This window comes from Miscanthus floridulus, chromosome 1 (assembly GCF_019320115.1).
Source record: "Miscanthus floridulus cultivar M001 chromosome 1, ASM1932011v1, whole genome shotgun sequence".
Lineage (NCBI taxonomy): Eukaryota > Viridiplantae > Streptophyta > Magnoliopsida > Poales > Poaceae > Miscanthus > Miscanthus floridulus.
Window position 1 is genome coordinate 9,287,282 of NC_089580.1, and position 24,793 is coordinate 9,312,074.

The 24,793-nt window shown below is 46.5% G+C and overlaps 2 protein-coding genes across 2 annotated transcripts; both read right to left on the bottom strand.

Annotated features, from left to right (window-relative positions):
* Positions 1 to 3,854: 3,854 nt before the first annotated feature.
* LOC136472413 (non-specific lipid transfer protein GPI-anchored 5-like) lies at positions 3,855 to 4,698 on the bottom strand. Its single transcript, XM_066470126.1, has 2 exons — positions 4,245 to 4,698; positions 3,855 to 4,123 (listed from the first exon to the last, which is right to left on the bottom strand). Exons 1-2 carry the CDS (start codon positions 4,591 to 4,593, stop codon positions 3,999 to 4,001), a joined length of 474 nt encoding a protein of 157 aa, XP_066326223.1. The 5' UTR covers positions 4,594 to 4,698; the 3' UTR covers positions 3,855 to 3,998.
* Positions 4,699 to 14,452: 9,754 nt separating this feature from the next.
* On the bottom strand, positions 14,453 to 19,113 carry LOC136472425 (FLUCTUATING-LIGHT-ACCLIMATION protein 1, chloroplastic-like). Its single transcript, XM_066470133.1, has 6 exons — positions 18,299 to 19,113; positions 17,677 to 17,779; positions 17,016 to 17,071; positions 16,523 to 16,687; positions 16,118 to 16,231; positions 14,453 to 14,832 (listed from the first exon to the last, which is right to left on the bottom strand). Exons 1-6 carry the CDS (start codon positions 18,920 to 18,922, stop codon positions 14,740 to 14,742), a joined length of 1,155 nt encoding a protein of 384 aa, XP_066326230.1. The 5' UTR covers positions 18,923 to 19,113; the 3' UTR covers positions 14,453 to 14,739.
* Between the last annotated feature and the right edge of the window lie 5,680 nt (positions 19,114 to 24,793).

The following is a 24,793-nucleotide window of genomic DNA, read 5'->3' on the forward strand; positions in this document are numbered from 1 at the left end:
CTGCCACGAGGTACTCTCCTAGTGTATTTGTTGATTGAATCGACATTGTTAGTATAGTAAGTAAAATAAATAAAGTTAGTATAATTAGTAAAGTATAGGTAGTAAAGTTAGTTAGTTTATTTAGTATAGGTAATATAGTAAGTTAGTATAGATTGTAAAGTTAGGTAGTTTAGTTAATACAGTTAGTGAGTTAGTTATACATTGTATTTAGTCTAATTAGTTATTATAGTTAGCCTTGTATAGATGTTAATATTAGATTAGTTAGTATAGTTATAGTTAGAATATGTATTAATATTACTATGGACATTACGTACGACGATTTCGATGACTCTTGAAGTGCTTTTTGCAGATGGATTGTTGTGTTAGAGTTTTTTACGAATGAAGTGTTAGGAGAGAAGATGGTATGTTTGAGGATATGGAAGAAGAATTGGAATGGTTTGATGAATCTCCTAGCTTCAAGGACCTTTGTGTCCGTTTGAATGTAAAGTTTGGCGGTGATTTCACACTGAAGGGGAGTTTGATACTGGAAGACTAGGGCACACTATGTCCTCATACCTTTGCGCGCCCCTGTTCACTGGTCCCGCTATACTAGGGTGCTCCAAGGTTCCAATGTGCCCATGGCTGAGGTGGTGATGAAGAATAGGTACAAGATGTAGGGTGTCTAGGACGGCCCGTCCATTGACGGTGTTGGAGGTAATGAACAAGAATTAGGGGTCAAAGGGGAAGCAACTCAGGGTAACATGGATTTGGACGGTCAGTTGACGTAGGAGCAGTTTCATTGAACTACAGTAGGTTGTATAAGCAATGACTTCGATGTGAATGAGTTCGAACGGGAAGAGGAGGAGGATGACAGGATCGGTGATGTAGTTAGCAGTGATTCAGAAGATTCTAATGATGACCAAGGAGGTACAGATGCTATGCCAACACCGGTTGATGCCATGCCAGTACCGGTTCATACTATGCCATTATCAGTACCAACTGAGGTTTTGCATGGTATCCAGGCTCAAGGTAGACTAGTCATATATTTGGCAGCAGATGATACCCCTATGATTCATGGACCAGAATTAGCAAAGCGCAGGAGTATGTTCCACCACCACCTTACACAGCGACTGAGCTTGAGCAACTAAGGTCGATGAACGTCCTGGACTATAGGGATGTCAGCATGACGGATATGGCAGTTTGTGACACCGGTCTCCAGATGTGTAGGAAATTATTGTATGACCATGAGAAAGAACCCCTTAGGAAGGGGATGATATTCAATATAATGTCAGAGATGAAGCTCTTCCTTTAGGACTATGCTGTCTCCAGATGTGCTCTCGTGGATGTCGCCCTCTCCACCAATCATTGAAAAGGAGGTACCTGGGGTCAAACTTGTCTGCACCGTCGATCCACTGAAAGAAAAAACACCTCTCATGGGCCTACACAACAAAATTTCAACAAAATATTAGTAACCTAGTAATACAAATGAAGAAAAAAACATACGGAAATAATTACTTACGTTAAAACGACTGCATGTGTAGAAGCAACGAGCCGCTGTGTCCGAATGTCTCGATTGAAACACGTCGGTCGGACGACCACAGTCACAGTTAGGGACAGGGAGGTCAGGAGGGACGGGGGCATCTTTGCTAGACTCGTCGGGGTATAATTCTCTAGGACGACCCCGTTTTCGTCATAACTGCTACTGAAACATGTCTTCCATCTAATAAAACGGTTCAAATTAAACATCAATCAAAACAACGCAAATTAATATAAAATATAATCATTTGCATTGCAACTAAAATAATATAACCAACACTTATAGCAACAGAAATATACATGGTAAATATACTTCTAACTAAATAATTAACCTTAACATTGATAAAATTAAACTAATATCTTCCTTTAAACCGCAGCCCATAATTCCCAAACATAATTTTTCTCATAACCTTAACTGACATTCATAATATTCCAATCCACCACTCAAACGAAAATAAAAAGTGCGTCATTACCTTGAACGAGGCCGAGAAAAGAGGGAGACGGTCGGGGAATGGAAGGGAAGGGAGGGAGGGAGACAGCACTTGGGAGTGGCGGGCGGGCAGGCGGGGCGGCGGGCGCGAAGGCGCGGCAGACAGACGGCCAGGCAGGCGGGTGTGCTCTGGACTGGGCCGCGGCGCTTTTATTCAGCTTTGCCGCGCCACCGATCAGGGCGTGTCATGGCCGCGCCAAGATCGGTGGCGCGGCAGACCCTGCCACGTCACCGGTCAGCATTTTCGATCGTCGCCACGTCATCTACCCGCCGCGGTTGGCGCGCCATGGCAATAAGCGCGGCCAAAAATGTTAGTTTTGAAGGAAAAAACAGTGTTGGATTTAATTTTTTTTTTAAAAAAGTGTTAAAATTAAAAAAAAATGCCCATACAATGGGGTGCCAGGTAAGCCGTCGCCTTCACCTTCAAACCGCAGGCGGAGCCTGCGTCGAGCCCGCGCCCACGGAACCGCTGCACGCGCTCTCGCACTCGCTGACTGTCTGGACGTTGCACACAACACGGAGGCTGAGCGCGGTGGTCCGGTCGACGCCGAGCGCGGCGCAGAGGCACTGCGGCCTCGACCGTGCCACGGACCGGCCTCGTCGCGGCACATGTAGTCGACGCACGGCGACAGGCTCACCAGCGCCGACGTGCACTCGCCGGGGCCGGATCGCGCGGACGCCGCCGCGACGAGCAGCGATGCCGCGGCCAAGAGCCAGAAGCGCGCTGCTGTTGCTCTCCCACGCGACGCCATTTTTTCCTTGGAATGTTTGTCGTGCTAGCTATCTGGTACTGGTTCATCCGCTCCATGCCTTTATTCGGCGATCTTGGCGACGCGTCCACTACCTCCTTGCCTGGCGTGTTGAAATTGTCGGCCTACCTCCACCCGGCCAGGCCGCTACAAAGCAGGCCATGGCCCATGTCCCATCACTAGGCAATCCTTTTCTTCTTCCTTTTGTGATCTGATCGTGTAGTCAACGTTTTTTTTTGTGTTTTTTCTTCATTGTTATTTGATTGAATATTATCTTCTTTTAATTTCCTGGCATATTTGTTCATATTTTCGTTTCAGCCTTTGTGATGATTTTTTTAACATTTATATTATTATTATTTGTTTTGTATATACTTTTTTGTTCCTACAATATAATTAAATTGTTCACACATCATTCTAAGTGTTCCTTGATATATTTTTATTTTTCTACCAACAAGAAATGATTATTCCAACAAAACAGCTCTGTAATTGAAATATTCCGTGCTCCTTTTTTTTGTCAAAATTCGTCGTTCCAATATAACAATTCAATTATTCCTATATATTTTGAAATGTTTCTTCATATATTTTGTATTGTTCTAGCAATGGAAATTCATTGTTCAGTAAGACAATGAAACAATTCCTCTATAATTTGGAATGTTACATGTAATATTTTGGATTGTTCTAGTGATGAAAATTTATCATATTAATAAACAAATTCATACAATGCATAGTTTTATTTCACAATTGTATAGGTCAATGTATGTAAATATTGCATAGTGTTATGAAATGAAATATTCCTATTGGAGTTACATTCGGTTTCCAACGCATGGAGATGAAACAAAAACACTATCAATGGAGTTTCACTCAATTTCCAGTGCATTGGAAACGATGTGCGGTAGGTTTCATCTAGATAAAACTCATATCCCTCTCTTTTAATAATACTTATGCGATGTTGTAATTTTTTCTCACGTATTATTAGCTCATTAAATAGAAATAAAACTTTCATCCAGACTGGCCTAACACGCTTGACGCTTTTTTAAAGTAAGGCATGGAGAGTACGAAAGTGAAACCATGACACACAAAACACATTGCTGGCAAATTTATTGCGACCGTAGGAATCACCGAACCAACCAATTTCACGAATGGGACAAGCCATATAGACACACAAACCACTCAACATCCTCCCTGTCCGTTCTGAAAAACGAAAGCTGACACGACGCAACGCAACGCATCCTGAATCACAACGCTCACGCAGCTGCCACGGCGTAAACCGCAGCCGCGGCGAGCCCGAGCACAAGACCCGCCGGCCCCCGGAGCGACGCACCGCCAGATGGCAGGGAAGGCGTCGCCTTCGATCCGCCGCCCGACGACCCTGCACGCAAGCGAGCAATCGCAGGAGGAGTCAGTTAGTAACGTGAGAAGGGAAAAGAAAAAAGAGTAACAATCAGCGTGAAATGAAGCCGAAACAGCTTCCACGGCGGCCGCGTACATACCGTTGCACTGGCTGGCGGGTGGGGTCTGGACGTTGCAAGCCGCGGGGAGGGCGAGCGCGCGCGACCGGTCGATGGTGACGCCGCCGAGGGAGGTCGAGGCGCCGTCGCTGCCGAGGGCGGCGCACAGGCACTGCGGCTTGGACTGCACCACGCTCTTGAGCTGCGAGCAGCACGAGGCGCTGGGCGCCGACGTGCCGTTGCCGCTGATGTAGTCCATGCACGGGGACAGGCTCACCAGCGCCGACGTGCAGTCGTCGCTGCTGCTGCCGCCGGACTGCGCGGACGCCGCCGCGACCAGCAGCGCCACCGCGGCCGCGGCCAGGAGCCAGAACGGCGCTCTCGCGGCCATTTCAAACTTGCTTGGATTCGCTACTGTCTGACTCTGACGTGACCACCTGGCTTGCCAAGAAAGTTCCCGGAACGGGTGTTCGTTGCTGGCTGATTTGTTAGTCTGTTGCCGTTGCTTTTTGCCGGTTTCGGGCTTTGGCCTGTGTGGGTTTTATAGGAGTGATCTGCGATGGAAAATGAACGAGTTGGTAGATGCTGGTGAGCTGCCGGTTCCTACTTCAACTGGAGTTGATCCTACCCCTACCACTGCAACACGTAGACGATTGAGTCGTTAAGGACTTTTTTTAAGCCTGGACTTACAGTGTAAGTTGTACTCTACACAACACACTCACATTACTACACACGCACACTCCTAACTACAATCTATACACCTTAAACGTCTGTAAGGAAAATGGACCCTTGTCTCATTTACTTTGGATTTTGGTGCTTGATGATCAACACAACCAAATTGGACTAATGAATTTGCAAGTGTTTGTTTTGTAGCTCAATAGGGTGCAAGACGTAACTTGGACGGAGACGATGTGATGATCTAATGATCAACACCTCAAGCAAGACCTTAGAAGCACAAGAGAAGACTCAAGAGATCAAGCAAAGTCCAAGCATGAAGATTGAAACCAAGCCGTATGCAAGATCGCGAAGAAATGAGCTCACTGTGGTGACCGGATGCAGGACCGGACGCTGGACAAGCAACCGGACGCTGCGATCGGACGTTGGGCGAGTGGCTCGGCAGACAGGCGACCGGACACTGAACCGGACGCTGGCGGCAACCGACCGGACGCAGGACAGCAGCGTCCGATCGATTACAGTAAGGTTCTAGAGCGGCAAATCTGCGACCGGACACGTCTGGTGGCAGGCGACCGGACGCTGGTCAGCGTCCGATCAATATTTTGCCGGTTCAACGGTCGGGACGACCGAACGCGTCCGGTCAGGACGATTCAGCGTCCGGTCAGTAGCGGTTTCGCGAAAATCCAACCCCAACGGCTACTTTTTCAGTGAGGCTTATAAATACAACCCCCAACCGACCATTTAAGATGCGTTGAGCTGAGGAAACATATCAAGGGTGTTGATACACCATTTTAGTGATCTCCACTTGCATAGTGCTTAGTGATTCATCAGGTAATTAGCGTAGGTGCTTTGCGAAGTGCTTAGGTTGATTAGACCATCGCTTATGCGCTTGCTCTAGGTTTAGGCCTAGTGTTTAGTGAGGTTTGCATACCTCTTACCACTCGGTGCTTGCGAGCACCATTGTTGTACATCGGAGGGGCTTGAAGTCTTGTGAGATCACACCAACCGTGTTTGAGGTTTTGGCCGCCACCGTGTACCGGAGGGAACAAGGCCCGTGGCGTTTCGGCCGAAAGCTTGATTGTGAAGACGGCGGGAAGCATCCGGGAGAGGCTTGTCGGAAGGCACGTCGGAGACCCACTTGCGCGTGGAGAAGGCCCAAGGCTATCCACGGAGTTACCCGACCGGGAGCTTGGCCCTTGCGAGGGATTCCATGCGAGGGGCTCCAACGAGGACTAGGGGAAAGCTTGCGCGCTTCTCGATACCTCGGTAAAAATACCGGAGTCGTCGACGGGAGTTTGCATGTCTCTACCTTACTTTTTAGCTTCCGCATTTACATTGTTTACATTACTTGTTTTATGGTAGAGATATCAACTCACTAGCAAAACCGTAGTTGCACATTTAGATAGTTCATCTATTGCATAGGTTTTGCTAGAGTTAGAAAAAGAGGCCATAATTTTGGAGTTAGATTTTTAAGTTGCCTAATTCACTCCTCCCTCCTCTTAGGCGTCACGGTCCCTTCAATTGGTATCAGAGCCGGTTGGCTCATATTTGGACCTTTGGCTTAACCGCCGTTGAGCCGACGCTATTGTAGTGTGGTTGGGATGAATACCGTTAGGCCTCCATATTTTGATGGCACTAACTTCCCATACTATAAAGCTGGAATGGCTTGCCACCTTGAGGCGGTTGATTTGGGTGTATGGAGAGTCACTCGTGATGGGATGAAACCCATTAAGAATCCCAAAAAGCCCACAAAGAGTGACGAAAAAGAAATGCATTTTAATGCTAGAGCTAAGAACTCCTTGTTTGAATCTTTTAGCATGGATGTGTTTAACCAATTGTTCACCTTAAATACGGCATATGAAATTTGGTTAAAACTCCAAGAGCTCCATGACGGCACAAGTAATGTCCGTGAGCAAAAACATTATCTAGCTAAGCAAAATTATGATTCCTTTGCTATGAATAATGATGAGCTTGTTCGTGATATGTATTCTCGATTGAATCTAATCATCAATGAGAATAGGATTATTAAAGCTAGATGATGTCGACATCGTGAGGAAGATCATCTCCATTCTACCACAAAAGAAATATGCAAGCATCATCACCATCCTTCACAACATGGAGAACTTAAGCACTATGACCCCAGGCATTGTCATTGGTAAGTTAGTGACATTTGAAATATCACGTAAGATGGGTCCAGGAGAAGCATCTTCATCAAGCAAAAGCAAAGCTCTCGCTTGTAGCGAAAAGAAAAAGATGAAGGGGAAGAAAGTTGAGTCAAGCTCAAGCTCAAGCTCCTCAAGTGAAGAAGATGATGAGGATGATGATGATGATGATGATGAACAAGAATCAAGTGATGATGATCAATCTTCCTCATCCACCTCCGACCTTGATGAAGAATCAATCAAACTTATCAAAAAGATGGAGAAAATGATCGTAAGGCTTAATGTCAAGGGTACGCCCATCCAAATTCAAGACCTCGTTTTCACTAATCAAAGAAACGAGCAAAGAAAGAGAGGATGCTATGGATGCGGCGAGTTGGGGCACTTTGTGGAAGTTTGTCCAAACAAGTCCACACCCAAGACAAAGAAGAAGGTATGCAAGAACTAAGCCCTCACATCAATAAGATCATGGGATGATTCTTCAAATGAAGAAGAACCCCATCACAAGAGGCGAGGCCGCAAGCACTCATCATCAAGCTCTTCTCGTGTATGCCTTATGGCACGAGGTAACGAAAGCTCTTCCTCTAGTGAGAGTGATAGTGATGATGATATGCCTTCTTATCATGAACTTATGCAAAAAAATCTTAATTATGCTAAAGCTTGCACTAGTCAACAAAAGAAGCTCAAAAGTTTAAAAGAAAAGCTAGATAGTTCACAAAAAGCATACAAAACCTTGCTTGAACAATATGAGAACTTTGCTAACTCAATGTTGAACTATCTACTAAAATTGAAAAACTTGAGACTAGTGTAACAACAAATGCATGCACAATCAAAGATGAGCAACTTTTAAAGAAAAATGAAAAATTAAAAGAAAAGTTAGCTAGCTCACAAGAAGCATATAATAGTTTGCTTGCTAAAATAAAAACCATGTGTAAACATTGTGATGAGCTAACTAATAAAGTTGTTAATCTTGAAGCCGTTAGCACAACCCCCACCAAGGCATCTAAAAAGAAAAGTTCTATCCTTAACATGTCTAAAAGGGATGCCTCTACTTCTTGTAATGATTTATATTTAGACTCACCTTTGTGCAACCAAGTTTGTGTTGAGAAAGTTGTTGTAGATACATGCACACAAGAGGTTGCAAAGGAGAATGAGCAACTCAAGCAAGAAGTAGCTCGCCTCACCAAGGACTTGACTCAAGTGAAAGGCAAGACGAAGCAAACCCAACCTCATCAAGATAACACCGTCAAGGGAGTGAAGAAGGTTGATGAAGGACAAACCGTGGTTTGTTACGTGTGCCACAAGGAAGATCACAAGTCCTATGAGTATAAGGTGAAGAATGGGAGAGGAGCAAAGAAGAAGGAGAAAAAGCAAACAAGCAAGCTCTCCAACACTTACACCAACAAGGTGGACAAGAAGGCCTCCACACCTTATCTCTTGAAGAAGAAGAAAAATAACAAGGTGGTGGCCATCAAGGTGAACAAGCAAGCCAACAATGGGGTCAAATGCTTTTGGGTGCCAAAGGAAATCATTTCAAACATGAAGAGCACCAAGAAAGTTTGGATCCCGAAAGGGAAGTGAGAAGTCCATCAGACAACGGGGAATTTGGAGACTTGGCAAAGTATGGGTGCATTTCATGGGGTGCATCATAATGGACAAAGTAACCCAAATTCCCCCTCCCATGTTAGGGTAACTAGATGTTATTACTTTTTAATTGGTATATCTTGCAATTAGATTTTCTTACAATTGGTATCCTTAAGCATCTAGTCACTCTTCATGTCTAGGTTTGCATTTGCATGTTTTTTTCTTTTATCTTGTATACACTAGGTATATCTTATGGTAGGCTTGCTCGGTCTCATTTTTAACCCATGGAGTAAACCTACATGGTTTAAAATTGCTTAGAAGCACGACACATAGCTTGTCTTACTTTTGTTTATCTAATATGTGCCAAAGTCTAAATTGTAGATAATCTCTCCCAAATATCATCTTTCAAGTGGTATTTTGATACTTAAATCAATGTGCACAAATTTTACAAGTATTCAACACTTGTGTGCACAAATTTAGGGGGAGCTTAATCTACAACTTGGATGTTTTGAGACTAACACTTTTTCAATTTGTATCAATTTTTCAAACCTATCACATGTGTAGTAGTCTTATTGTAAGGAAATTGGAGTCCCTGGAGTTAAGCATCATTCTTCAACTGGCATCATCATGTTGATTTCATTTCATATTTATATGCTTTTTCCATGCATTATATAGATTAAACTCTCTTGTGCAATAAATTGATAATTATGCATATGCTTTGCTTTCTACCATATGCATGCATATATTTAGGGAGAGCTTAGTCTATATAATGTGAGAGTCAAATTTTGTGATCCATCTCACTCTATACACAAAGGATCACGAAATTTGACCCTCCCTTGTGCTACTAATGTCTTCCTTTTCGGTGTTTGATGCCAAAGGGGGAGAATTTGAAGGACCAAAGGCAAGCATCAAGTTGATGTCTACAATGTCTACAAGTGGAAATGATCCGAGAAAGGGAGGAAAGTGAATTATGGATTAGTCTAAGTAATGGGAGAATATTTTTTTTTGAAAAGCTAGGCTTTAATCCACAATATCACATGGGGACATTTGCAAGGGCAAGACAAGCTTTTAAGTAAAGTTTTAATTAGTATCTGTCAATTAGTATCATATAACCTTGCCCTTTACATTGCATCCTAGCAAGTAGGTAGTTTTTAACTTCCAAATTTTTATTATTTGCTTGCTTTGGTCGTGTTGGCATCAATCACCAAAAAGGGGGAGATTGTAAGGAAAATGGACCATTGGCCCATTTACTTTGGATTTTGGTGCTTGATGACCAACACAACCAAATTGGACTAGTGAATTTGCAAGTGTTTATTTTGTAGCTCAATAGGGTGCAAGACGTAACTTGGACAAAGGCAATGTGATAATCCAATGATCAACACCTCAAGCAAGACCTTAGGAGCATAAGAGAAGACCCAAGAGATCAAGCAAAGTCCAAGCATAAAGATTGGAATCAAGCCGTATGCAAGATCACGAAGAAATGAGCTCACTGTGGTGACCGGATGCAGGACCGGACGCTGGACAAGCAACCGGACGCTGCGATCGGACGCTGGGCAAGTGGCTCGGCAGACAGGCACCAGACACTGGACCGGACGCTGGCGGCAACTGACCAGACGCAGGACAACAGCGTCTGATCGATTACAGTAAGGTTCCAGAGCGGCAAATCTGCGACCAGACGCGTCCGGTGGCAGGCGACCGGACGCTGGTCAGTATTTTGCCGGCTCAACGGTCGGGACGACCGGACGCGTTCGGTCAGGACGATTCAGCGTCCGGTCAGTAGCAGTTTCACGGGAATCCAACCCCAACGGCTACTTTCTCAGTGGGGCTTATAAATACAACCCCCAATCGGCCATTTGAGATACGTGGAGCTAAGGAAACATACCAATGGTGTTGATACACCATTTTAGTGATCTCCACTTGCATAGTGCTTAGTGATTCATCAGGTGATTAGCGTAGGTGCTTTGCGAAGTGCTTAGGTTGATTAGACCACCGCTTATGCGCTTGCTCTAGGTTTAGGCCTAGTGTTTAGTGAGGTTTGCATACCTCTTACCACTCGGTGCTTGCGAGCACCATTGTTGTACATCGGAGGGGCTTGAAGTCTTGCGAGATCACACCAACCGTGTTTGAGGTGTGGCCGCCACCGTGTACCGGAGGGAACAAGGCCCGCGGCGTTTCGGCCGGAAGCTTGATAGTGAAGACGGCGGGGAGCATCCGGGAGAGGCTTGCCGGAAGGCACATCGGAGACCCACTTGCGTGTGGGGAAGGCCCGAGCCTATCCACGGAGTTACCCGACTGGGAGCTTGGCCCTTGCGAGGGGCTCCAACGAGGACTAGGGGGAAGCTTGCGCGCTTCTCGATACCTCGGTAAAAATACTAGAGTCATCGACGGGAGTTTGCATATCTCTACCTTACTTTTTAGCTTCCGCATTTACATTGTTTACATTACTTGTTTTGCGGTAGAGATAGCAACTCACTAGCAAAATAGTAGTTGCACATTTAGATAGTTCATCTATTGCATAGGTTTTGCTAGAGTTAGAAAAAGAGGCCATAGTTTTGGAGTTAGATTTTTAAGTTGCCTAATTCATCCCCCTCTTAGGCGTCACGGTCCCTTCAACGTCTTTCTAAAGATCACCAAAACCACACGAGCCTCGTAGACGACGGGTACATCGTAGTCATATTGTAGCGTCACGCGAGTGTCAAGGGCTAGCACGATCCACAACTGGGATTCGAACGTGGGTGGGTGGCCTCCACGACGGAAGCGCTCACCACTGCGCTACAAGCGCGTTGGCGTTAAGGACTTTGTTTAAGAAGAGAATGGCTGCGAATTGGATTCGGTGTTCAGACTGAAATCAGACGCTGATCATTGGCGTGTTAAATAAGGCCAGCAATGGTACAAGTACGTTTATGAGTTTCGTTGCTTGTCATAGGCCTTGTTAATTAGTTCCTCCTCTAAAGTTTACTCCCTATCATATCAGATGTTTGGATACATATATGGAGTATTAAATATAGGTTAAAAAATAACTAATTGCACATATTGCGACTAATTTGTGAGACGAATTTTTTAAGCCTAATTAGTCCATAATTTGATAATGTGGCGCTACAGTAAACATGTGTTAATGACAGATTAAATAGGCTTAATAAAATTCATCTCGCGAATTACTGAAGACTTCTGTAATTTATTTTATTATTACTATCCAAACACTCTCATTTAACACTCCAATGTAACATCCCTAAACTTTACCCCCTAGATTTAAACACCACCGTAATGTAATATACTATTTGGGTTAGGAAGTTGCTTGTGTGATTGTGTCAATCTGGCAACTAGCAGTAGGCCAGCATAAAAAAGTAGAGTCTTTTACTTATATGCCATTAAAAAAGATGGTCTAATCGTCCATGTCCCTAAAAAGTTCGATCTATCGTCAGTGTCCAAGCTCGAAAAACTTTTCTCTCTCACGCCATTCTGTCACTAACGGTGTGAAATGTGGGTGACAAAGGACTTGAATGCCCCTGAAACTTTTGTTTCTCATGTGCCACTGCCTGCTGAGCGGCAACCTAATGGCTTTTGTCGCCAACAAGGTTTGGACTAATTTGATGTGGGCGACATACCCATCCATCCACCTTAATTTTATATCTCGTCCCACAGCGCCGACGCCCGCCGCCTGTTCGATAGAATGTGTCCTTGGAGAAGAGGGAAAAGGGGCAGGAAAGCGCCAATTGAGAGCAGTGACAACAGCATAGAGTCCTTACCAGACGGTGTCCTTCAACACATCCTCGGTTTCCTTCCCGCGCGAGATGCCGTGCGGTCGTGCGTGCTCGCCCGGCGCTGGCTGGAGCTCTGGATGTTCGCGATGGGCCTGCGCATCACTAGCAATGGATACGAGGACGACATGGAGAAGCTCCGGGAGTTCGTGTGAACCTCTGGTTTCGGCATGCTGTACGGTGCCAGGCTCGAGTCCTCCGGTTGGTAATGCCATCTGGAAATTGGTTCGATCTAAATTACATGCATCTCGTCTGCGCGGACTCCGGTCGCAGTTGCCACGAAGGCGTTGGGCCCCCCTACCTCGGCGCTGTGTTACCTCACGCCGAGCCGCAGATCTCAGCGTGGCACTGCTCGACGCCGGAGGTCTGGGTAGTCAGCACCGACAGTCGTTTTGCGTCCTGCTGGCTGCTGCGAGCGCAGAATCCTCCTTGGTTGCCGCGTTGGCATCGATGGATATCCCATATGCATGCATGCGCCATTGCGCCGATCGAATCGGGCCGTACGTGCATGCATGAACCATCGCATCGACTCCATCCATCTCACCTTCTGTACCTGTACCTGTACGTCCGTCCGTCCCGTCGAGTGTGCGTGCGAGCGAGCACCGAGCATGCACGCAGGCCGACCGGCCCCGTGCGTGTTGTCACCTCGTGGCCCCGTGCGTTTATGAACACGTCCTTTACCACCAGGGCAAAGCGGGCCATGTGCTTGATTATATGTACATGCATCGATCAACAACATCTATCAAATCTTGCTTGTAGATGCGAATGCATGCGCAGGACTGTGAACGTCGTACTTCAGCTTGACCAGACGCTCAGATATAATTAAGCTATCACAGACTGAGAGATTATTTAATATACAAGCACATCCTACTAGTTAGCGATGCAAATCAGCATGCATGATAGATATATATCGAATATTATTATGTACGAGTTTGGTAGTGCTAGAATTTCGAGTTGTATCTGATAATATTGGTTTGATCGGCTGCGCCCCGCCGGCGTCCGCCACGGCAACGCCACCGCGTTCCGCGCCAGCCTCGCCCCGCTGCTCACCGCGCTCCCCTCCGCCGCGCTGCGCTCCCAGCCGGACCCCGGGCGCGACCGCGCTCACGCCCTCGGCCTCTGCTTCGGGTTCGGCTTCGGCTGCGTCGCCGACGCGTCGGACTGCCATGCGTGCCTCCGGGCCGCCGTCGCGGCAGCCAGCGAGGGCTGCACCAACGACACCCGCCGCGCGGGCGTATGGAGCCACGGCTACCTCCTGGCGTACTACGCCGGCGACGTCGCTTCCTCGTACACTGACGGCTTGGAGCAGACGCTCGCCGACCTGACCATGGCCCTTGCTCAGCCCAAGGGTCCATCGCTCTGTGAGTCATCTCTACTACTACCTTGTTCGGTACATAATGTCACGAGCGTACTGCGATTTCGACACTAGAACTCCTGCTCTGATTGATTTTATAAGGTAGCTGACATCTTCAACTGAAAACTGAAATGCCCGCACCGCAGGGAGGAAGGCACAATCCATCATGTCGTTCGTTCTGGCAACCATTGGAGCGGTCACAGTCGTGGTCCTCGCGTGCTTTCTCGTGGGCTGCTACCTGCTGGCAGAGACCCTCTTCGGGAACATGGCGGAAGCAGGTACCTCCTCCGTCTCTGCGCAATTTCTTTCTTGCACGCGGTGATCGGAAGCAGCAAACGTTGCCGCCCAGCAGGCAGTGGCACATGAGAAACAAAAGTTCCAGAAGGCATTCAAGTCCTTTGCCACCCATATTTCACACCGTTAGTGACAGAATGGCGTGAGAGAGAAAAGTTTTTCGAGCTTGGACACTGACGATAGATCGAACTTTTTAGGGACATAGACGATTAGACCATCTTTTTTAATGGCATACAAGTAAAAGACTCAAAAAAAAGTATGGTCTTGTTTTCCACAGAAGACAGAACAATAAAATGGTGCCCCACAGTGATCTCACGCACGGTATTCTACTGCAGCCATGGAGACCGTCGACCGTGGACTTTGGAAGTCGGAACTGACATGCAATATCTCATCAATTCTTTTTATTTTTTGAAAAAAAAATCCATATCAGAACCGGTACACACACAAGTGCAGACTCTCGTGTTCTTTCAGAATAATCTATTTACAAGTTTGTGTTATTGTGTCAGGAACAATGAACAAGACTATCGACAGAACAATTGCAGATTTGCACTGTGCGCTATATGTTCTGAAATGAAGGCTAACAGTGACGCCAATTACAAATTATATACTTCTTATACAAACGCAAGATCTGCGCTGTAGTTAGTAAGAAAACCACCAAAACTGAATCTACAGCTTGTTCTTTCTTTGCAGGGGCAACCTCTAACTTTATCTTTCTACAGAGGCCTTAAGAGCGGGTAATCTTCAAGGAGCTCTCGCTCTGACAACGTGTCATTCTCATTTTGTGGAGTCCATAGGACCTCGACTGCCTGTAAAGAAGATTAACAAACATCAGAGATCACTTTTGTAGCATATGAATATGAACAAAATGCAGACAACATGAATTTTAAAAGAAAGTGGGCTAGCAAGATGTTGGTTCGTTTAGTTCTTCTCTCCCTTTTTTTATTCTTATTTTTATTTTCCCTTTATTTTTTAGAGCGAATTTGTGAGACTCTTGTTGGTTTCATCTCTAACTCCGAGTTACCACATCTTACTTGGACTAAATGCTTTGTAATCTAGCAAGATGTTAGGGGGTGTTTAAATTCACCTTCTAAACTTTAGTCGCTGTCCCATCGGGTGTTTGGACACATGCATGGAGTATTAAATATAGACTAATTACGAAACTAAATGCACAGATTGAGACTGTTTTGCGAGACGAATTTTGTAAGCCTAATCAGTCCATGATTTGACAATGCGATGCTACAGTAAACATGTGCTAATGACAGATTAATTAGGCTTAATAAATTCGTCTCGCGGATTACTGACGGATTCTGTAATTTGTTTTTTTATTAGTATCCGAACACCCCATGCGACACCCCCATGTGACACCTCCTAAACTTTAGTCACTGGATCCCGACACCCCCTTAGTATGTTACTGTCTTCGCCTCAAAGAAAATATAGCAAGATGTTGCTTATTAAATGTCAGTATGTCACTACAACACAACATTGATTTGCTGCAATTTTAAATTTGCTAACTATATCTGACAGCCTCATACAACAGAAATGGACTACAGAACTATGTTCGGACCAGTCTGGATCAAATTTTGGAGCAAATACCATTTTACAGAACTGTAGATGTTGGTGACAACCAGGTTGCTGTCAGTTAACATTATTTTACCCCAATACAATCAGCCCCCCTTTGGAACAAAGGAAAAATGGAATAATGCTAGAGATTCAAATCCTATATAGGAAATTTTCCTATAAACCCCTTTGGAACAAAGGATTGGATTCCTACAGATCCTGTGATATTCTTATGGAATGTCTTGTTTCATGGGAATTTTGGAGGAATTTTATCAAGAGGTTGAATCTCATGAAAGTTTCCTTTGTGTCACTCTCGACAAAATCCTGATCAAACTTGCAGTTTCATGTGTTTTCTCAATCCATAGGATTCAAAATGTTAGGACATTCTATTCCTATGTTTTTCCAATTCTTGTGTTTTTAGAATCCTGCGTTCCAAAGAGGCCCTCGACATGGAATGACTCCTGAGTAGGGATGGTAGACTAGAATTTAAACTTGATGATATAACAAGAGAAAAAAGAAACGAGCAAGAAATACCAGTATTTTGCTTGATGGTATGGCACCCATCTTTTGTAGAGCTGTCTTTAAGTGATTGCTGCTATTTATAACCGGCAGCTTATGTACTCCCTCAGCAGCAACCAATATGGTTATCTGCAAATATGAAATTAATAAGGCTTAGATATCATGTGATCACTGCTGTGCTGAGTGATACTAGTAAAACAGGTAATCAGAAATATTAATCACACAAACGTACACAGTATACACAATGGAAATCATACCCCCACCCCCCCTACTGGAATATAAGTTTGTAAACAGTGTTTCTTTAAGACAAAAATCTTAATTCGTGAATCACAATTGGCATCTCAACTCTATCAGCAAAAAGATACTCATTGCATGCACATAAGATACTATTTGACAGGCCTGGTGCCATCTGTTACATACCACAATGTACTCGTTGCTAAAACCACTTGATCTTTGGCTGCCTCCTTTATTCCTCTTGATGCTGTTCACATTCACAAGTGTCTCTTCATCAAACTTGCCCCTCTCCTCAATTGAAAGCTGATTGAAACGTTTCTCACCATCATCCATGCTTCGTTTCACATCCACCTTTTTAGAACAATAAACGTGATTAATAGGCATTGAAATGAGAGATTACTGAATTCCAAACCTTTATGACCCTGACGCTAAAGACATGATAAGGTGCTCATGCATGAAGTATTGATATGACTTGCAACCTAAAAAGGAGTTTATGATCATTTCATCACTGGTGAAATAGGAATGTAAATGAAAAGGCAGTTTTGCATTTTTCTAGGAGTTATGCATAACATTACATTGCAGGACAAGTCATAGAGTTACATTTAGATGGAAACAAGAAACACACTGCAATCTGCTAAATAAGCTAAAGAATACAAATTAAAGCAAAAGGTGGGCTTACCGATGAGTAACCTGAGATACAACAATCCGGATGCCGAAGTAATGCCAATGTTGTCTCTATAGAACAGCATAAAAACAACTAAACAATCAGCATGATTTCAAGGCAATAGCAGAATGGTCATAAGCCTTACAGAAATAATAAATCTATATAGTTTATTTCCAAGGAAATTATGATGCATAATGTAATTACAATTTAAAGCAATACAAGAACTATATCAAGATTATTGAATTTGTATCAGGTAACATGAATTCTTGCCCAAAACAGAGATCATGAAAACAAAGAAGCAGCACTGCGATGGACTATCACATATAGAAATTGTGTCCAGCAAAGTACGAAAGTGATCCTTACCAGCAATAAGGGCGAACAAGGCCCAATGAGAAATGAAAGGAACCAAAACATATCAGAACAGAAGGCTAACATTAGGTACATTACTTCAACTAAAAGCAACACACCCCAATGAGACCCAATCCCTCCGATGTTTAATCTTGATGGTTATCCTCAACAACCACAGTGTTCCAAGTTCAGGTTTGCCCTTTTTTTGCTCTAATATGGTCCATGGCGCATACTAGTTCATGGCGATTGGTGATATAAATAGCTTGCCAGCTACATCACCACAACCCCGAAGTAGTAAAATCAAGCAGCATGTATGTTTTTGTTTTACCTGTCAACACATAGCTCAACCCAGCTGGGGTAGATGTATCTGCTTTCTCAGCTATTTGATCAAGCTCCTTCTGAAATGATCGTGCCATGCCCAGCAAGCCAACCTACCAACAATGTTAATTTATTAGAATGTTTTAAGCGGATGCCTATACCTTGTTACTTAAATTGGATACATACTCCTAATAAAGAAATTAATAGAAGTAAGCATGTCTTATTTTTGTACATCTAGGTACATTGTGTAAATATCATGATTTGAAAAGCCAATAATACCAAGCACTAATTACTTAATTAAGTTTAAATATATAAATATACTCCTACCAGATAAAATATACACGCGACAAATGAGCTATTCACATCCAAACAGTCACTGATATGGATTCTAGGCAACATATCCAGCGTACTAACCACAAGGCCAGGCTCAGTTGCAATGCTATTTAAGCAATGGCTTAAACCTTATGTTGAAATGGTGTGTCAAATCAGGAAGTATGCTACAAGAAAAAAATAGCCAACGTAACAACAGTTTACATATGTACTACACTATTTTCCACTAATCAATGAAGTGGCTATGGCAACTGACCCGAGCAAATGTGAATGTATCCACCAAAGCAACAGCCAAAACCTACCTGTAGCTTGAGGACGGTGGTCTTCTCCGTGTCTGTGAGCACACTAGCACTGCCGGACGAGTCGGACAGGAACCCGGCGAGGTAGAGGAAAGCCGCGAAGCCAATGAGGGTGAAGAGGAACCCCGATCCCCCGAAGCCGATGCCGATGGCCGGGCCGACGGACACGAAGGGCGAAGGCGAGTAGAAGGGCGCGGCCCTGTACCCGCCGCCCCTGGGCGCCGGCGCGCTGTACCCGTAGGACGGAGGCGAGGAGGAGCGCGAGGAGAAGGCGGACCCGCCGACGCGGCCGCCCGAGGCGGCCAGCGCCGCGGCGTGCGGCCCGCCCGCCAACGCGGCGAGCAGCGCGCCGGCCAGCAGGAGCGCGAGCGCGGGCCGCTTGAGCGCCGCGAGGGTGTCGAGCACGGATCTCCTGAGCGCGTCGAGGACCAGGAGCGCGCCAGGCCTCGCCGGCGGCTCTTGCTCCTGCGCGTCGAGAGGAGCGGGGCGGTGGAGGTGGGCGCGGAGAGAGGAGACGCGCGGCGGGGTCCTGAGGAGGTGCGGGTGGAGGCCGCGGCGGGGCGGGAGAGGGCGTGGGCGCGGGGTAGAGAGGAGGCGAGTGGCCTCGAGGAGGGAGGCGGCGGCCATGATGATGGCGCCGCGGGCCGCCGGAGTGGGGATGGAATGTGGTGCGGAGGCGGAGGAGGAGACGGCGGCGGACCGGCGGTGGTGGGAGCGGGAGGGATTTTTTTGATAAGTGTGTGGGGGAGGAGGATCAGGTTGTGAGGCTCCGGGCTCGGGATGCCGGGATCGGGTGACGTGGCCGACGACGACCGGCGGCCGTTGCGGCTGGAGGGAGGAGGGCTTCTTCACTTCACGTTCGCTGTCTTGTTCGGAGGCAAGAATCCGGCCCAGACCATTCCCATTTTCCACCAAAAAAAACAAAAGTAACTAACGGCCCAGTAGAGCAGATGGAGCCTGGCCTGAAATCAGAGGGGACAAAAGGCCGAGCTGCCTTCTCGTGCCAACGGGGGTTACCGAGTACCGAACACTATGACTATGACTATGGGCCTATTTGGCAGGGCTCCTTTCCGGCTCCGGCTCTGGCTCCTCCAGAGGAGCCCTGTCAAACGTTTTTCTGGAGGAGTCGTTTTTCAGTAAAAAGCAGAGGAGTTGGAGCTGTTTTGGAGGAGCCATAATTTGTGGCTCCTCCAAAACGGCTCTGGCTCCTCCGGAGGAGTCCTTCGGGAGGAGCCCTGCCAAACGGGCCCTATGACTATGAGATGTGGCGCCGTCACGCACGGCCGAACGACGCATGGAAGACCAGCCGGCCGGCATGCGCTAGCTGCTGGGCCGCTGAGGCAAGGACAAAATCACAAAACACAAGCGGTTTTGCTAAAAAAAACCACAGCGAAGAGTGAACGGGGGCTTGCATGTGTTGCCGGACGGCCGGCGGAATCTAGACGCGGCGGCGGCTCTCTTGATTCTAGCTAGATCGATCTCTGACGTTGTCCTCCGTCAGTTCTCAGTTGACTCACCAAATCTCGATGATGCTCCCCTCAAAAAAAAAAAACAAGTCTCGATAATGCAGTTTTACAAGCACATTATTCGTCAGTCCTCTCGTGTCGGCGGTGTCTATGCGCAGAGAAAATTTAGCAGGCAAAGGACCGGCGATTCGGTCAAGGGAGTCGCTGCATTATTTTACTAGAAGTGAATCACAAAGCAAAATGCTATATCATACTTAAAGAGTGGTCATCGTCATCGTCATTATTATCGGATAATAAGATGCAGTTGGGCAGAGGGCCTGTTTAGTTTCCCACTTTTGCCAAAAAAATTGCTATTTTATCATATCTTTTGGCAAAATGAATTTAAACACCATGAACCAAAAACAACGAAACTGAGACTTCAAAACTTTTGGCATTTGGGACTCAAGATGTCCAAAACTGACCAAAAACACATGGGGGGCGAGCCGAACGCCCACTATCCCCGCACCCACCCACCCCGTCGCTCGGACCCTATCCATTCCCCCGCAGTCACTCCCTACCGCTCCCGCTCTCTCCCTCCGCGCGAACCCTAGCTTCGCCCGCCGCTCTCGCTCTCGCCCGCCGCCGCCGCCGCTCTCACTCTGAGCCTCCGTGTTCGACCAGATCCAGCTCCTCCTCCACGGCCCCCAAATCCAGCTCCTCCTCCTCGGGCCCTAGAACCAGCTCTTCCTACGCCGCCGCCCTGAGCCAGGTCCTCCTTCCCGGCCTTGCTGATGGACGGCTACAACGTTGACAGCTACGGCGACGCAAACGGGAACGGCGATGGCTACGGCAATGGCGACCGCACCAGGGACTTCTTCTCACAACCTAATCCGTTTCCCCCCACTGGCGGCTACAAGAACTTCAACGACACGGCATATCCCTTCCTGGGCTCGAGCAGTGTCAATGCTCCCCGGGCGGGCACGGCGGCGCTCGACCTCAACTCCCGTAGCCAAGAGTGCCCTGGAATAGCAGGCTATGAGGGCCTCCTTCCCTCTGGCCCGCAAGGTGGAGGCATTGGCGGCAGCATGGGTCCCCCTCCCGTTCGCGTCCGCAGCGGCAGTCGTACCATCGGCTTACGCGTGGCTCGCAGTGGCGGTGGAGGAGGCGCCACGGCCGCTCGTGCCTTGTCGTCATCCTCTGGTGGTGGTCGTGGACCTCCATTGCCTCCTGTGACCACTGACGTGCGCGCCTCGCGTGGATCTGCATTCGGCGCGCCTGCCGGATCCAGGAGCCGCGTGGACGTCGACGACCCGTGACATCAGCTGTTGCGGAAGACAACTTCGACGTCAACAACCCAAATGAAGCTGATGATGATGAGATCCAACAGATCTTTCCGAACACTCAAATCCCATTTTTTTCAGAACCCAGAAAAATATGCTATTTGTTTGATTTTTGCCGTCTTCGTAATATATGTACGTATTCTTGTTATGGATCGTTTAGGATAGAGTCGACAGGGGGAATTGGTCAGAACCAAATACCGGAAAACTATGTGAGATTGGGGTTGACCAAATTACTAAAGGTAACTGCGTGAATGGTGTCATGAACAAGACAGGGATGAGGGAGGTCATAGGAAGGTACTATTTTGCAACAAATTTGGTTTATGATGGAACTGTTGATGCCACTGATCAATGGTGGGAAGACAACACTAAGGTAGTTGCCAAAACTGCTTGTTTGTTGTTTATGTCCAGTAAGCTCTACCCTTGCTCACAAAGATAAGTTCTGTGGGGTCACCTAGACTGGAAGAAATGCAAGTGTGGGTGCCCATGTTACATTAATGAATTGGACCAAATATTCCATGGTGTAGCTGTTGATGGCTTCACCTCATTTGTTCCTCGAGAAAGTGTCACTGTGGATGAGGAATAGGAGGAAGAGCCACCTGAGGACCTTGATGTTCAGACCCCAGTTAGCATCAGTAGCCACAAGAGAGCAAGCAACACAAGCACCACTGGCTCTAGTCTTAGCAAGAAGTCCAAGAGCCCAGCAGTTAGGAGCATGTACAAGTTCATGAGCGAGAATGCCAGGATTCAAGCTAAGAGGAATCTGATGTTCAAGAAACATTTGGAAAACAAGCAGCAGATTGCCCAACAGACGGAGGTTGCCAAAGTAGAAAAGATTAGGTATGTGCAGTAGTTAGCTCGAGAGTGTGGCATAGACGAAGGAAACAAGCAGTTGTGGTATACTATGCACAAGATCACCAAAGATGACGATAGAATGGAGTTCTTCATTGGAACATCTACACCAATAGGAAGGCTGGGCTTCATTGAGTACTTTGTTGGGGTCAACAACTAGATCCTCTTATCTTAACTATGTCTGTCATTTGAACAATTCATGTCATGTGAACTATGTCTGTTATTGTAGTAAGTGTGTCATTTGAACTAAGTCTGTTGTATTTGCACTATGTCATTCGAACTATGTTTGTCATTTGCACTATGTCATGAGAGTTTGCACTATGTCAGTTGAACTGTGTGATGAATTTCATTTGTGATTGTGATGTGAGCTTGTGATGCATGATCAATTTTTTGCTGGCATATATAACTAAGATTGTCATGCATTTATGTGTCAGGATGCTCATGCATTGAGGGATGGGGAGAATTCTGATGAATCAAGTGATGAGGATATCTATAGAATGCTTCTTGAGGATGATGACAGTGATTTTATGAACAGTATGTACCTGTTTGCTATTCACCATGACAAATACTGCAGTAGGGCTGAGAGGAGGCAACCATTGCTAATTGGACTAGAATGGGTAGAGAGAAAGCTAGGAGATAGAAACAACTGCTACAACATGTTTAGAATGAGCCCAACTGTATTCCATTGACTTCATGATCTGCTGGTTGAGTCATATGGCCTAAAATCTAGTACCTAGAGTACCTCTGTTGAGGCTTTATGAATGTTCCTTTGGATACTTGGAGCACCACAGTCAGTTAGGCAAGCTGAGGATAGATTTGAGAGATCACTAGGCACAGTTCACAACAACTTTGAGAAAGTTTTGCAATGTGTGGTTAAGCTAGCTGTAGACATCATTAAGCTAGTAGACCCAAACTTTAGAACAATTCATCCTAGATTGAGAAACCCTAGGTTCCATCCCTTGTTCAACAATTGTATAGGAGCAATAGATGGCACTCACATACCATGTGTGGTGCCAAGTGATAGGCTGGTTCAGCACATGTGCCGCAAGGGTATGACAACACAAAATGTGATGGTTGTTTGTGACTTTGACATGAGGTTCACATTTGTTCTTGTTGTATGACCTGATTTAGTACATGACATGAGAGTGTTCAATGATGCTATGGCCAAGTATAGCCATGTGTCGGGTTCATAAACCCGGGGTCCCTCGCGGACCGGCTTCCCAACGAAGGCTCGGCCTAAGCAGACAACGTGCAACTCATGGGCCGGCCCAAGTATCTAAACAGCAGGCCAGAAGGGCGATCCAATCACCGATCGGAAGGTCTGGCCGAGGAGGAGCGACGCTCGTTTTTCGACTCTGGTCCACCTCTATGAAGGAGTGCTCACTTTGGTCTCCAGCCTGCTTCTAGACGGCCTCTCTGACTAGAAGGCCTAGCCAAAGCACTACTTCTGACTCCGACCCCACGTCTTCGATCACGGTATGCCAAAACCCTGCTCACTGGTCTTCTCCGACTGGCGCAATTAGAGTCGACTAGGACCAACCGACCGGGGATGTCCGCTCGGTAAGGACCAAGAAATGGATGGAGAAAGTAAGGTATGGCGCATAAGTCAAACTTCAATACCAGGGACCATACTCTATATACCTGTAGAAACAGTACTCTGCAACCTCCCTATCACAACAGAGCCCAAACAGTGTTTTAGGCGCTGACATTTTCCCCTACAGTATTGTGGGCGCCATTAACTCTCATATGGTGAGGCCCCCCACATGCCTCTAGGCATCGACAGTGTTGTGGGTGCCGGCTTTTACCGTACCAGGCGAACATGGTAAAACCCCTTGCATACCTCCAGGTATCAACAATGTGGCAGGCGCCGACGTCTGCCATACCCGAAGAAGACAACACCACCTCCCACATGCATCTAACATTCAACAGTATTATGGGCACCTACCATCATTCTGTACCCGTCGGCGTGGGCAACAAGGCTCAGTAGCATACGTACTCTCTCCCTCTTACTTGTAAGGCCATCCCCTTTATCTATAAAAGGGGATGTGCTCTCTCCCGATAGGGTAAGTTATTCTAGATTCATTTTTAGATCGATCAAATTCACTAGTTCACAACAACAGAACCGCCAGGTTTGAACCTCAAGCACATGCTTGAACACATAGCTCATAGCGGGGCTCCCGTCACTCTCGGCCCTTCCAACCGGAGTCGATCGGACCTCTCGTACCCCCATCTTTCTTCTTCTCATTTGTAACCCCACTGCAAACTTCGAGCACCTGGGCTTAGGAATAAAGTCACCGACTGACTCAAACTGGACGTAGGGCATGTTGCCTGAACCAGTATAAACCCTGTGTCATTGAGTGCTAGGCCACCTCCGATCACAACGTAAGGCAAAACTATAAATATTTACTTGTTGGTCACTTTCTGCACCGATAGTTGGCGCCGACCGTGGGGAAGACATTATACATTCAACACTTTTTGGTCATCGGATGGCCCACTTTTCCACCACCTTCACCATGGCAGGCTCAAGCGATATGACTCGCTTCGGCTCACTAGAGTTTCCCGCACTCCCAAGGGTTGGGATGTGGGTTCCACCCGTCTTCGAGCCGTCCCAGGCCTTCCTCTTTGGAAGCCTAGACTTCATCGCCGAACGGCTCAGCGTACTACACCTCCGCGAGGAGACTCTCATTCTGGCACCCATCGGAGGGGCGCCCTCCATTAGCTCCGGGACGCATGATGACTTAAATAATGAGGCATCTGCGCTTCATTTTGAGCAAATTCTCTGCTCAAACCCTGCTGTGAATGATATGCATACTGTTATTTACTCTCTATTTAGTATCTCCCGCCGATTATCTAGAGGGACCGTA

Excerpts from the sequence above, each read along its gene's own strand:
- LOC136472425 (XM_066470133.1), bottom strand. The coding sequence starts at position 18,922 with ATGGCCGCCGCCTCCCTCCTCGAGGCCACTCGCCTCCTCTCTACCCCG. Across the intron at positions 17,780-18,298 it reads CCACCGTCCTCAAGCTACAG|GTTGGCTTGCTGGGCATGGC; the intron begins GTAGGTTTTGGC and ends CATTGTTGGTAG. Across the intron at positions 16,688-17,015 it reads GTATCTCAGGTTACTCATCG|GTGGATGTGAAACGAAGCAT; the intron begins GTAAGCCCACCT and ends TGTTCTAAAAAG.
- LOC136472413 (XM_066470126.1), bottom strand. The coding sequence starts at position 4,593 with ATGGCCGCGAGAGCGCCGTTCTGGCTCCTGGCCGCGGCCGCGGTGGCG. Across the intron at positions 4,124-4,244 it reads ACCCGCCAGCCAGTGCAACG|GGTCGTCGGGCGGCGGATCG; the intron begins GTATGTACGCGG and ends GCTTGCGTGCAG.